The 14,382-nt window shown below is 50.2% G+C and overlaps 3 protein-coding genes across 3 annotated transcripts; 1 reads left to right on the top strand and 2 right to left on the bottom strand.

Annotated features, from left to right (window-relative positions):
• Window positions 1-930: 930 nt before the first annotated feature.
• EPUS_06517 (uncharacterized protein) lies at window positions 931-1,781 on the bottom strand (the record flags this gene model as incomplete). The annotated part of the gene is made up of 2 exons (XM_007804221.1): window positions 931-1,460; window positions 1,562-1,781. 2 exons carry the CDS (start codon window positions 1,779-1,781, stop codon window positions 931-933), a joined length of 750 nt encoding a protein of 249 aa, XP_007802412.1.
• Window positions 1,782-4,310: 2,529 nt separating this feature from the next.
• EPUS_06516 (uncharacterized protein) lies at window positions 4,311-5,519 on the top strand (the record flags this gene model as incomplete). Its single annotated transcript, XM_007804220.1, has 1 exon — window positions 4,311-5,519. One exon carries the CDS (start codon window positions 4,311-4,313, stop codon window positions 5,517-5,519), a length of 1,209 nt encoding a protein of 402 aa, XP_007802411.1.
• A 165-nt stretch (window positions 5,520-5,684) lies between these two features.
• Window positions 5,685-13,771, bottom strand: EPUS_06515 (uncharacterized protein; the record flags this gene model as incomplete). Its single annotated transcript, XM_007804219.1, has 5 exons — window positions 5,685-10,480; window positions 10,597-12,961; window positions 13,028-13,254; window positions 13,353-13,497; window positions 13,556-13,771. 5 exons carry the CDS (start codon window positions 13,769-13,771, stop codon window positions 5,685-5,687), a joined length of 7,749 nt encoding a protein of 2,582 aa, XP_007802410.1.
• Window positions 13,772-14,382: the final 611 nt, after the last annotated feature.

Below are 14,382 nucleotides of genomic sequence, written 5' to 3'. Positions count from 1 at the left end.
ACTCATTACCAACTATGGTACTTCAAAGACACCATAAACACATACAAAAGAAGTCCTACGGACGGTGCCAATGGGGAAAGCTTCATCCGCCAGGTTGTACACGTAAAAGGGCACCCAAACGCGCATTTGGAACGGATCTCACGAAGTCAGTCAATAATGGCATTTCTAGCGCTATTTTAGGAGGCTCAAAGACCCATTATGAGTGCTCAAAATGCCAAGTTTGGATATGTATCGAAGGAGACTGCTGGGTACAGTATCACCACTCAATTGGAGTCAATTGCTAGATTAATACGGCCTCAATTCGCTCAAATAGGGTGTTTGTTGACAATTTGGACCCCCTCTGCAGTGATCGACAGCGCTAATTGAGGCATTCTACACCCCTGTTCGGGTACGGAGGGGATAGATTTCTACTAAGTACATTGCTTAGATTATAGTAATATCGTCCTTAAACTTTACCACGGGCAAATCATTAACCATGTCCTGCCAGCTCTCATACTTTCCTATTTCCCATTCCTCAATTGTTAAAGTCAAATTCCCAATTCTCTCCCAGCGTCTTTCAACCCTATCCACTCGTTTCAAAATTAAAAACCTCGCCCTTCCATCCCACACAAATGGCACCGTGCTTGCAAACATCAGTACTGTTACCATATCGCCAGATCTGTGACCTCTCGTCAACTCTTCTTCCGTGAATGGAGTAGAAAGGCGCAGAGTCGCAAGCTTCCCCATCAAGCGTTTCCATTCCCAGTCATTACTCGAGTGCATCAAGTGCATGTGTTTCAACACCCATGGTTTTGTTATTGTTAAAAGCCACTTCTTGCTGTGATCAGCGAAATCCTCGATCGATACAGATCCCTAGAGAAGGGTTGAGTCCTTTCCATCCTCAGAGTGGAGGATAATCTCACCATACCATATGAAATTGATGCTCTTAACTCATTCAGTCTTCATCATCGCCGTGAAGAAGTCAATGTGGAAGTTATCACCACCAGAGTCATCTTCATCCACCTCATGCGGTTCATTGTAATCGTTGTTATCGCCATTGAAATCCACACGACCTTCCCATCCGATCCAGCTCCAGGATGGGAATTGAGATCGGCGGTGGCGACTCGCAACGAAGAGTTCTGACTTATCTTCGATGGGTTTTCCAAGATGGAACCAGATTGATATTGAGAGGGCAAATGTGTGCTGTAGCCCGGGTTGACCATCTGCAAATGGACCAGCCCAGACAGGAATTCCAAGCATCAAAGACAAGCCATCTTTCTTGGAAATGCTTGAGGATACTCCGAGGAAAGCATTCAGGGAATCCCCAGGATCTGTAAGATTTCTCGATGTAAAACCCCGAATATGTCCATTTATGGTTTCGATCTCCTTGGCCAGGTTGTTTGTATCTTCGGGTTGGAATCCGTATTGAAGCTCGGGAACCCGATGCATATCACCGCGAAAGATGCCCGACAGCATGTAATCTGCAAAGTGGTAGTAGTTGGCATTTTTGGACGGTAAATGCAGACTTGGAAGTGGAAGTCTTATCGACTCATTCACAGCCATGCAACGACATTCCCAGTACATTTGCTCTCCGGTGAACACCAGGCATCGATTTGAGAGAACACCTTCTTGATATGTCCATCTTCGCTGTGGCCTGACTCAACCGACTTTCCCTTCGAAATTTCTAGTTCAACTGTATGTTGAGACGCTCGTGGTGTCTTCCCAACCCCAGGCAATCCCGTTCGAGCATCTCCTGCTACATTCACAATAGTGAACTCTGCACCTTCATAGATCGCATCCATTTTGGAGACCAGAAACATCTTCTCCTCCAAATCCGATTGATTGATGCAAACCCGATCAACCCAGAGATACTTCTCCCCAAGCACCCTAGTTGCAGCAACAGCGTCCCTTACAGTCTGAGGCCATTTCTCTGTTGAGGGACCCCATACATAGCTCAGTGCGACGTATTTCTCTCTCCATGACAGTTCCTCGACTCTAATGGGCCTTGCGATGCAATTAATAGCTCTGAATCCACGAATTTTTTGCCCCTCTGGCTTTCTAGGGCCACAACATAGTTTGTGTGAATTCCGACAAGTATACAGCCAGTAGCCAGCCTGCACGAGATCGGCCTTTGGTTCCAGTTCCTTGGGCAAAACAAGTCGCATGCACTCTTCTTCCCTCAGGTCTTTCGTCAGACGATAAATAGATCCTTTCTGGGGCAGTGCTGTCTCCAACCAGCGAAGTGGAACTCCAGTTCGAAGAATCCCTTCAACCTCTGGGTTTTACCCGAGTTAGTGCCAAGCTACTATTTCAGTCAATCAAAAGCCTAGAATCCCGCTTAGTAATAATATTCTTTCGTTCCATCAGGGGGTGTCAAAACTCATGCAACAGTATTTGCGCCGAAATTTAGCCAAAATAGATAATGTACTACTTTTATAAACTCATCACTATTATCAATAATAACGATCTAATAGTCTCTCCATCTGAATTTGCTAAGGTTCTGCATTAAGAGAGCATATTAGTGATACAAACTTGAACTTTCTATAAAATAATATTAACTTATTTCTTCTATAAGATCTCGTTAAGCTATTTAAGATTATCTCATCTTCTCCTTAATTCGCTATTTAAGAATACTTTAAATAGCTTTTATAGAATTTAAATTAGACGGTTAAGTAAAACTAGGAGTAACCTGTTATGACTGCCCAGCCTTGCGTACAGTATAAGGGCCAAGAGAACTCTAATAGATCATTCTCTTGTTTGATAGCTGCCTTGTTTGATAGCTGCCTTGTTTGATAGCTGCCTTGTTTGGCAGCTATCTAATAGAATTATTGTAATGATTTGCATGCAAATATAGTACAAGTTATTATGAGCAATCATGATTGATCAAGAGCAATTAGGATTCCTACTTCAATAGAATTAATCTCAATAATTTGTATGCAAATGTAATGCAAATTGTTGTGAGCAATCATGAGCACTCAGGAAGACTCATTGTACTGTTAGTACTAGTGGTATTAGTGGCGTGCGCTATCAGGGTCCGGCTGCGGGTAAAGTACACCTCCATGTGCACCCTCGTTGGTTTTTGCTGTCTGACTTAACTTAGGAATTAGTCACCCGGCTCAACTACGGCTCAGCCTCTACTTCGGCCGTACCGTCATTACTCCCGCTGCTCACTCTCTTGCTCACCTTCTATTTTAATGCTGCTTAAGGGACTCAGTCTTGTACGTTTTGGAATCAGGAAAATTGGCTCTCTTGAAGTGGGGTAATACTTAAAAGTATTTTGTACTGAAAATATGTGGTGCTCTTCATATCAAGGCGGCAGCAAGATCATTATATTAAATCAAAGGAACGCCATTCTCAATAAGGCACGTGTCTCATTCAGTGACACAGGGGATATGTGTATGCAGTGTACACAGCTGGGGTACGCACGTGGTGCACCATTACAGTTCACTAGACGCAGTCTATACTGCTTTTGGAGATAGCTGAAACTGGAAAAAGCCACCTACAAGGGCCTGTATCGGCTATTTTGAAGCTACGCCGCATGAGGGCAGCGGCCTTGCAAATGCCCCACAGAAAAGCGGTGCAAAACAGCTCTATTAACATGACGCGAACAAGTAACAGAAGCTACTTAACCGAACGCCAGCCGCCGAGCTCATGTGACAACGCCACAACACGGCTTGCTCGTACATACTTCCAACATTGTCGCCCCCACGAGAAGCAGGAGGTAACTTACGTAGTATAGGGGTGTGCTTTACCCGCAGCCGGACCCTCATTAGTGTGCATTAAGGTGCGATAATTTATATTTGGCTCTGTATCATCTTGGTATTCGAAAACCTTATAATAAGTTTTCCTGAACGAGCATGAGGGATTAGGAGTAATTAGTTTCATCTAGATCTCGATTTCAATAGCATTCTTCTTAGCAATTTGTATGCAAATGCAGTACAAACTGTTATGATCAATCATGAGCTCAGGAAAACTTATTGTGCTGTTATTACTAGTGGTATAAGTGGCGTACGCTATGAAGGTCTGGCTGCGGGTAAAATACACCTTCGTCTTCATCCTCCGAGAAGCAGGCCTTCGGGCCTATCAAATGGTACTGGAAGCTTGAAATGGCCATCAGTGGCGAAAGGAGGCTGTTGACCGTCTCGAAGTCATTATTATATTAGCCTTCATAATCCTCTCGGTCATCTGCGCTCCCTCAAAAAAGCAGCATACGCCCCTCGACCCAATCTTTGCTATTGAGCTGTAGTAGGGCACACATACTAGTACCACCGTTCTCCTGAGCCACTTCCCGGGTCTTGGGTTTGCGAATACTGACTACGGATGTATTTACAATGAAGCCCCTGCTCTGCGTAGTCGTTTTCTTCGCTCTTGCGTTAGCTGATATTTCATCTGATCTCAATAACTTGATCCGGTCCCCTAACGCCTCGTCGCCCTCTGCCTACTTCATCCCAGAACAGATCATCTTCTCTCGGGGCAGACACGCTGTCTGCGCTTCTGGCAAAATCCAGGTACCCATCACTGCTCAGAATATCAGATTTACCACCCAAGTTCCTCCGAGCCAGTTTGCCGTGACCGCGATTGTTCAAGAGATCCTGCAATATGATGCCTCCCTCATCCAAAAAAGCATTGCAGGGACTCAAATCGTGCAAGGCACATACGGCATTTTCGCCAAACTCTGCTATCCTGCTCAATTCGCCTCTGCTGCTCAGGTCAAAAGCATTCAGATCCTGACGCACGGCTCCGGTCTCGAGAAAAGCTACTGGGATATCGCGTCCCCAAACAACAGCTACGTCGATGCAGCGGCAAAGGCCGGCTACGCGACCCTCGCGTACGATCGCCTTGGCGCCGGACAATCAGATCGCCCGGATCCAATCAATGTCATCCAGTCCGCCGTGCAGGTCGAAATCCTCGAGGCCCTCATCCAGGGTGTGCGAACAGGCACGCTCGGCATCCAGAAATTCAACACCGTCATCTGCGCCGGCCACAGCTACGGCCAGATCATCCAGACGGGCCATGACGCAAAGTACCCCGCCAGCTGCTCCGCCGTGCTCGCGACCGGCATCTCGGACACGACTCAGTATCTGGTGCCAGAAACCTTTGCGTTGAATCCCACTATCGCGAGCCAAGCAGACCCAGCCAGATTCGGCAGCCTCAACAACGCCTTCTTGATAAACCCTACGCCTGTTTCCGTCCATCTCCCCTTCTTCCGCTACCCTTACTTCGACCCGGCCGTCTTTCAGAAAGTTTTCGACACTCGCTCCACCTACACTATTGGCGAGATCTTCACAGCGATTGCCATCCTTAGCCCTGCGCCTGCCTTCACCGGCCCTGTGGCTGTCATCAACGGGCAGTTTGATATCCCTTTCTGTGGTGGCGATTGTGCCCAGAGGCCGTCGGCGTATCGGGCTACGTTCTATCCGGCGGCCGTGAACAGTACGGCGCAAGTGATCCCAAACACGGGCCACGTAATCAATGGGCACATTACGGCGCCTCAGGCTTTCAGTCAGCTCCTCGAATTCTTAAAAAAGAACAATTTGTGATTGCATTTACGCTTCGTGGCAGGTGTACGTACAGGAATGAGGCATTTGCGATAGAATCAATTCATTACTCATGGCATAATTAGTAAGCCATACCGCGAATGTCTAGATGTCAGATTAGCTTCCTGTAAAATACTACTTATAATGCTACAGCTGAGCAAATGACCGTCACTCCAAGGTCTGCGGCGGCTTGATCTCTTTCCTGAACGCGCTCTTTGCGGCAGCAATGGCTCCCAGCTCCACGATTGTTGCATTCCCAAGCAACTGAATCACAGAGACCTCGGCACCTAACTCTTTCTGCAACCAATTCTTCAAATCAATCGCGACCAGCGAGTCAATGCCGTACGCATGCACCGGTTTCGACGTCTCAATGTCCGCCTCCGCAAGCCCAAGCACATGTGCCACCTTTGCCGCGAACCATGCCGTCGTGAGGCGCTCCGCTTCTTCGTTGCTGGCGCTGTCGCGCAGTGCCGCCGCACGGTCGATCGTGCTGCTCCCGCCTCTGCTCTGGGGCGCTGTGCCCCCGCTGTGCGCGCCCATTCGGAACAGGTGCCTCGATATCGGCCGCCGTATGGAATGGTGGAGATCGATGCCTTTCGCCAGCACGGCCGAAGGCAGCTCCGCCCCGACGAGGACTTGCACGTCGTCCGGTGGGAGCAGCGGCAGGCTCGGATCGCAGTAGTAATCGAGAAGCGCGATCAGATCTTCTTGCCGGATGTCTTTGAGGTATCCTACGCGCCGCAGGGACGCGAGCATGGCCTCGTTTTCCGCCACAATGCCTTCAGCGACCATAAGGCCTAGGTCAATAGAAACGGCTTTTTGGCCATGCGCAATCCGGTGGTGCGCCAGCGCGTCGCCAAAGATGCCGTTGAGGCTGGCGATGATGACGAAAAAGTCGAGCCGCGGGGGCAGCGCGTGGTGCAGGTTCCAGGAGCCAAGGGCTTTGGAGTCGAGCCCAACTTTCCAGTCGTCGTAGGTCATGTTCTCGAAGGTCGCATCGCGCAGGGCGACGGTGGCCTGGATGCATCCTCGCACGGGAGGCATCGTCCTCGACACCTCGCCCATCACCTGGAGCAGCATGTTTAGGTTCGTGACGTCGCAGGCTGGTGTTGCGACGGTAATGTCTCTGGCGCGAAGCTCTACAACTAGCTTTTCTGCGGGCTTGGTCTTGATGCCGTTGCGGGAAAGCAAGACTAGGTGCCGTGCCCCTCGGTCGGCCATCCATCGTGCAAAGCTTCGACCTAAGCCGCCTAAGCCACCGGCAATGATAAAGGTACTGTCTGAATCAAAGCAGTATTTGGGCTTGTTCGGAACGTAGGCCTGCACTGTGTCATTTGGTGCGAATTCAACGACCACTGGACCAACTGCATCCTTCTGTTCAAAGTGACGAAAAGCGCTCTCTATCTCTCCAGCTTGGAAAATGTGCAACGGCTGAGGTGCCTCAATCGCGCACTCAGAGGCCAGCCTCACAGCCTTCTGGAATGTCTTGTATGAAGCGATCGGCTTATACTTCAAGTGCTCAGTCAGGTCAATGCTTGCCTGCGTGATATTCCTGGGCATGCTCATGGAGGGCGCAGAGGATCCGCTGTTCGGTTTCTTGGCTTCAATGTCAATCAGGCGGCCGAAAGCGGCGAGACATTGCGCATAATCGCTCATCGAATCGCTTGACAGATTGCCCATGAAGATGTCGACGCCCTTCCCATGAGTTTTACTATGGACTTCACTAGGCAAAACACTGTCAGCACAAGACAGAATAGATGACGTTGCAATGTGGAAACTGTCTCGTAAAAGCGTCGTGCTGACCTGTGACTGTGCTGTCACGAGGATTGCGGCGCCAACCCTGCGGGCCATTTGAATGGCGACCTGACCAATGCTGGTAGCGGCATCATAAATCAAAACGGTGTCGCCCTCCTCGATCCTACCAATATCGAAGAGAGCGTGATAAGCCGTCCAGATCGCGCTAGGCATGGACGCTGCCTCATGGAAACTCATGTTCTCTTGTATACGAACGACGGCGCTTGCCTTGCTTCTGATAAGCGTGCGACTGGTGCGAATGCCGATGCAGGTGACTCGATCTCCAGGTTGAAAGGAGCACGCTTTACCCGCCGCTTGTACGACACCTGCGCACTCCGTGCCAAGATCTGGTTCGTCGAGATGCCCAGTGGCACTGAGGTAGCTGCGTATTGTTAGTCCGAATGCTCTGACTTCAATCAGAACCTCGTCGTCTCCAAGGGGTGGCATCTGTGTATCGTCCTCGCAGTACCCGAGCATGTGTAATGCTGCCGGAGCAGCCATACGGAGCTCTAGTTGCGCAGTGCCGTCAAGTCGACGTTCCTCGATTCGTTGGATGGAGGTCTTCTGTGCAATCATGACGTTGATGTCGTGATATTCTGTAATACGGTTGATATGCGGAACGCAGTTTCTCACAACGATGTGATTCTCAAGGTTCTCTACAGGTGAATATTGACGGGCTAAAGCGTCAGCGATGCGCTCAGTCGCACCCTCTCCGTCCTCAGACTCATCTTGTAAGGTAAGTGTCGTAAATTTGCGGGTAGAATCTTCCGACGCAAGTGCGCGAGCCAATCCATCTACGACGCCATGCCGTGGGTCGGGCTCTCCTGAAGCTGATCGGACAACCCATAGGGTGTCTCTGAATCTGATTAGGATTGACTGGACATTCTTGTACTCAGTCGCCGTCATATCGTAGAGCAGGACTGCATCGACTTCGACGAGAAACAAAGCTGGCCCAGATGGCGGCGTTTCGTCGGCAGCAAGCTCAGCCAACGTGTAAACCTTACACGAAGCCAGGCGCTGCTGAAGAGATCGTGCCAGAGTACGCTGGGCCTCAACTTCTGGATTGACCACGACAGCGATTTGTCCCTCGTGATGCTCGCCGCCGTTTGTGAGGTCGACCGCAGTAGATACTATGATGCTACTGTATTGACACTCTGCCTCTTTCTGGCCCAGGAACTCCATGTCGACCCCGGAAAAGCCCGAGCTCCGGAGACGCTCGTCCCAGGTTACAGCACTGACACAGGGGCTGTATTCGGCACGATCCTCATGGCCGAGCGGACTCCACCATCCACGCAGCAGGCCGAAGGCAAAGCCGACCAACAGGTATTCCGGCCGTGTTGTCTCGAACAGCAGTAGCTTTCCACCAGGCTTGAGCAGCTTCCTCACGTGGCGCAAAGATACTTCTAGAGTCTTAGTCGCGTGGATGACGTGCGATGCGATGATAAGGTCATAGCTGGCGGCCTCGAACCCTTGCCCCACGGGGTCTTTCTCGACGTCGAAAGTTTTGAATCTCATCAGATGTTCGTACTCGGCGAACTTCGTCCTCGCTGGGCCGAAGAAACCAGCCGAGATGTCGGTGTAGTCATAACGCCTGAAGCACTTGGCATCTCGCGACGATAGGGCTTGGAGACAAGCTAGCGTCTGCCCACCGGTACCAGCGCCGACCTCAAGGATGTTCATTGAAGGGTCTTTGAACGAAAGGAGGTTCAAGTATGCCCTTGAAGGATGTGAGTGATAGGGATTACTGAGCATTGTCTCATAAAATTGATCAGCGAGCCCGTCCCTGAAGAGAAGGTCCAGTGGATCGACCTCTTGGCGCAGGATCGGGATGAGGTTGCGTCCTATCACCATCATCAATTTGCCTTCGCTGTCCGTGTGCTCGATATCGTTGATGAGCTGCGCACGCTCTGGAGAAGACCCGAGGAGATGCCGCACCTCGCTTTCACGGAAAGGAAATCGTCCGCTCCGCACGCGTTCCTGCTGGTATTTCATCCATTCGATGTACGACCTGAGGTGCTGTGGCAGCGACAACGATGGCTGAGCGTCCGTGTAAGCCAGAGCCTCGTAGATGAAGGTGGAAGCGGCAAGCGTCATCGAGCGATAGAATGCTACCTGGTTGCTCGGGCCGTTGGGTCGTTCCCGGGTGCATTCGGCCTGGATCTGCTGGTTGCTCATTCTCGATATGTCAGGCCTCCAAGTCAGGCGCATGCAGAGATTCGGGTCTGCATAGCGAGATGCTGCCATGCTGGAGTCAAAGCCACCGATGAAGGTTGCCTCCATGCCCTGAAGCCAGAAGAGAGGATTCCGCAAGTCAAGCTTTGTTGCTATGATATCAGCTCCAGCCTTACGGTACCCTTGGAGCCAGCTCTTGGTCATGGTGCTAATACGTCCGTCATTCAGAATCTCTTTGTGTTGACAATCTATCCAGAGATTGGATATCCGAGATGGTACCATGGTGGCAAAGTCTTGTCGTCCTCGACTAAGCGCCAGAGTCAGAAGCTGCATGCTCGCATCGAGGACCGTCGGGTGGACCGGATGAAGCGTAACCGAAGAGCTTGAGGCGGTTTTTCTCCATTGGCCGGCCTTGATCTCGGCTGCTGCCTCGCCCTGCTGCCCAAGGCGCAGCTTATCCAACACCTGAAAGCAAGGTCCGTACTGGACTCCTTCCGAGGTGGCCGCGTCGTAAATGGCTTGAACGTCGAGGTCATCCATGCAGTTGCCATTTATGGATCGAACCCAATCCTCAAAAGTTTCTCCGCCCTTCAAGGCAGGCATCGGAAAGCCGGCGCCTTGCATGTTGTCGACCTTACATCCGCGAATAGCGCCAGAGCAGCACTCGATGAAGTTCTCATTATCATCGATGACAAAAACCCTAAACTTTGACCAGGTGGAGCAACGATCAGCATTGGGAGGCGGAAGAGACAGCTCAAGTCGTGTCTCAACTCTGTCGGCTCCAGGGGGGAACTCAATCGGATGGATGAAAGCCACATTTCGTATCTGGCAACCTTGCAAGAGTGCGTCGTCATCAAAGCTCTGTTTGAATGCTTCGATCGCCATCACAAGTGAACCACTGGCAGGAAAGATGCGTTCACCTTGAATCCGGTGATCTTCTATCCATGGCAGCTCGCTTGTTCTCATGATGTTTCGCCATTGTGGAGTGTGCGGATTCCCTACGATAACCATGTAAGTTTGCTTCCTTCCGATCTCGACGGGCCGCCCCAGCCAACTCCGGCGAGACAAAATGTTTGGGGCAAGAGAGTAGGATATAGGGAGGTTGTTGACTTACCATCGGGTATTTGGGTCCCCAAGATATCGTTACGTGCATGTTTAGGGTATCTGACTTTCTTGCTGAGGCGGCTTTCTTCCCAGTAGATTTGCTTATGGTTGAAAGGATACTTTGGCAGGTTCACCGCTCTCTTTGTCGGCCTGCTTTCGAGTTGGTTGACTTTAGCAATCTCGACTGGTACTCCTGCGCAGTGGAGAGTACCTGCCATCTTCAGCACAGCGACAGCAGCATCCTCGCCTCGAATAAGCGATGGAGTGTATGCTATCTTTTTCGTGCTTGCAAAAGCATTCGTGATATCACGAATCGGCCCTCTCAGCGTAGAGTGAGGGCCAATTTCTAGAGCGTCTGTAATCTGGAAAGTGTCCTGGTTCTTCTTACCCAATTTCTTGCGCGCTTTCTTGTTGGATTGCGCCAAAAGCCGCGAAAACGCCGTATCGAACTGAACCGTCGAAACCATATTGCGGACCCAATATTGTGGATCCTGGAGGGTCTCATGGAGGACAATGTCCCCGGTCAAGGAGGATAGCAACGGGACGGACTCACCCTGGAGGGGATACTCAAGTGTACCAATGGCCGTGGCATAGTCGTCAGCCACCGTCTGCATAAATGGAGAGTGATAAGCGACTGGAGTCCGAAGCTGCCTTGTGAAGACAGCGTCGGCTCTCAACCAATTCTCAAGTAGGTTGAGTTGCTTCGCTCTTCCGCTCAATGTCACACTCTTCGGACTATTGATACAGGCAACAGTGACCTCCACTTTTGTGTAGGACGCCTGCAGTCGCTGAATGTACCGCAGTATCTCCTCGCTTGAAAGACCAACAGCCATCATGCCAAGTTCTCCACAGTCGCGCGCAACGCTTGACGATACTTGACCTCGCTGGTACGCGACATTGACGGCAGCATACCGTGAGAGTGCCCCGGCAGCATAAGCTGCAGCGATCTCTCCTGAAGAATGGCCCAGGACCACTGATGGAATAATTCCAAAAGACCTAAAGAGATCAACCAAAGCAATCTGCATGCAGGTCGTTAGCGGCTGTGCGTATTCTGGCTTGTCGATCGAACCGTCTTTCGCAGCTTCTGTGACGAAATCATGAACAGACCATGAGCAGCCGTGAGCTCTGAGACATCCGTCGAGATCCATCAAGCTATCATGAAAGACATGATATTTCAGAAGTTGACGACCCATGCCTTGATATTGAGCTCCTTGTCCGGTGAAGATAAAAGCTATGCGTCGACTTTCGGTGGCTCTGATAGGCTCTGAGATTGAATAACAGGTATTGGAGACATCACTGTGCTGGTCGAAGACGGCATGGCACCTCCATGGGAAGAGCGTTCGTCGCTGTGACACGGTGTAGAAGACATCATCGTGCATTTCGGTGTTGCTGTCTTGACGCTCTACATACAGTTTCGCTAATCGCGTTGCACCTTCTCTGTCGAATGCAGACCACACAAGTAATCTTGGGTGTGACGGAGGAGTTCGAGACATTGACAGCTTGTCTATCGCTGTGTGATCGATGGACTCTCCTTTTGCGGAGGAGATGAGCCTCATGTCGGAGGAGTTCCGTCTTTCATTGGTGCTAGTTGAGTTCAGCAGTGGAGTGGAGACGCCATTCACAGCTTGATGCTGCCTATGGATCGGGTCGTGAACTTTGTAGAACTCCAAATGAGAGTTGACATCGTCTAAAATGGCCGCGGCATTTGTGCCACCGAATCCAAAGGAATTTACGCAGGCTCGACGAAGGCCTCCCACTGGCCATGGAATACCGACACGCAGAAAGTGCAAGTGCCGTTTTTCAGGTTCTATCTTCTTGTTCAGAGTGTTCAGACCCGCGATTGGTGGGATGAAGCCCTTCTCAAGAACCAACATGGTCTTGATAATCCCCGCAAGACCGCTACACCCCTCTAGGTGACCTATGTTAGCTTTCACAGCACCAACATATAGCGGATCATCTGCAGTCCGACAGTGAGCAAAGCTGCGACCTATCGCACTAGCTTCCTTCGGATCTCCAACTGGGGTGCCAGTGCCATGTGCTTCAAAGTACCTGGTAGGCTCCATTGAGAGGCCCGCTTTTCGGTAGGTACTTGTAATGAGGTCAACCTGAGCGTCTTCATTAGGGACGGTGATACCCGGCGTTCTCCCGTCTTGATTCAAACCGGTGTTGCGAATCACTGCTCTGACATTGTCGCCGTTTTTTATAGCGTCAGGAAGACGCTTCAACACGAGCACGGCACAGCCTTCACCTCGCGCATAGCCGTTCGCGCGTTCGTCGAAACTCCAGCAACGACTGTCTGGAGAAAGGAAGTTGAGATTGGACAAGAATCTCATAAAATCAGGATGGTACATATAGTTTGCGCCACCAACGAGCGCCTATAGCTTACTATTAGCTGTTGCTACTTCGCATCATGTTTTCGGATGCGCATTAACAACGCTCACCATTGACGCGGTTTCGTTCCAAAGATCCTGACAAGCAAAATGCAACGCGGACAAGCTGCTCGAGCATGCCGAGTCCAAGTTGACTGAAGCACCTTTGAAATTGAAGAACCAGCTCAAGCGGTTTGCTAACATCGAGAACGCGATACCTGTGGCTGCATGTGTATGCTGCGATTCGAAGTCTTGCTGCATCACACTTCGGTAATCATCTGTGAAGCTACCAGTATATACTGAGGTTTGGGAGCCTGAGCAAGCCTGTAAAGGAATACCAGCTTCGGATATACTCGTAAGTTACAAATCCTCGTTCACTGGACTTAAAGCAACATACCATCTTCAAGAGCGTGGTAAGCGACTTCCAGCATCTTCCTGTGCTGTGGATCCATGCATGCCGCTTCCACCGGCAATATCGAGAAGAACGGTGCATCGAATGCGCCGAGAGGTTCTGTGACGAAGCAGCCGCCGCGAGCAGCTACCTAACTTGAGATTAATATACAAACACCGTGTTTGACCATCACACCCGTATGCGCTCACTGTACTATTTCTCGAGCGGTCCGGATGGTAGAACGCGTCAATGTTGATTCGATCCTTAGGAAACTCTGTGCTTGCGCATCTGCCCTCGCACAACATCTGCCAAAAGCTTTCCGTCGAAGTCGCTTCCTGTGGGAATTCGAAGTCATATCCAACCACAGCAATGGGTGTTGGTCCTGCGTGGTCTTCACCATTCTCCGCCGATGTGCTTGGCGACATATTGCTGGACCTGACTTCGTACCAATCTGAAAAAAGATTCAAAAGCGTAACCCAAATGCCCTACGCTGCAAAGGAATAAGATTACTCAGAAGGTGGCTCCAACGGCAACTAGGCAAAGTATCAAGCACGCGTTTGCCGCTTACCGTTCTGCCTACCGTTCTGCCTACCTATCTATAGAACTTCTCAACAGCGCATGCCCTGCATAATACCAGTATCAGCGGCAGGTGGACGTAGTACTAGTCAGGGGAACAACTCTGTTGCTCCTGGCGCGGAATAATACCAACACTGTAATTTCTTTCCCCATGATAACTTGAACGACTAATTTATTTGTATCGTCCGAAAAGTTCAGATATACATCAATCAATCCTTGATATCTTATACAACTTTCGAGGTGTATATCTGTTTTAATAGGTAGTAATTGATCCTTAATCGTACCATATTTCTAGTCTCTGTATATGATAAATACTATGCAGCGTTAACACACGGTTAGAGAAATTAACTTTTTGCCCCACTAGTATTGAAGCTGGACACTTCACCAGGGAAGCGAAGTTTTAGACGACACCTTCGGAAATGCTACGTTCTGGCTCGAGATGACAGGTGACTTCAGCAAA

The sequence above is a fragment of the Endocarpon pusillum genome (genome assembly GCF_000464535.1).
Source record: "Endocarpon pusillum Z07020 unplaced genomic scaffold scaffold3018, whole genome shotgun sequence".
Lineage (NCBI taxonomy): Eukaryota > Fungi > Ascomycota > Eurotiomycetes > Verrucariales > Verrucariaceae > Endocarpon > Endocarpon pusillum.
This window is presented reverse-complemented; position numbering and strand designations above follow the sequence as displayed.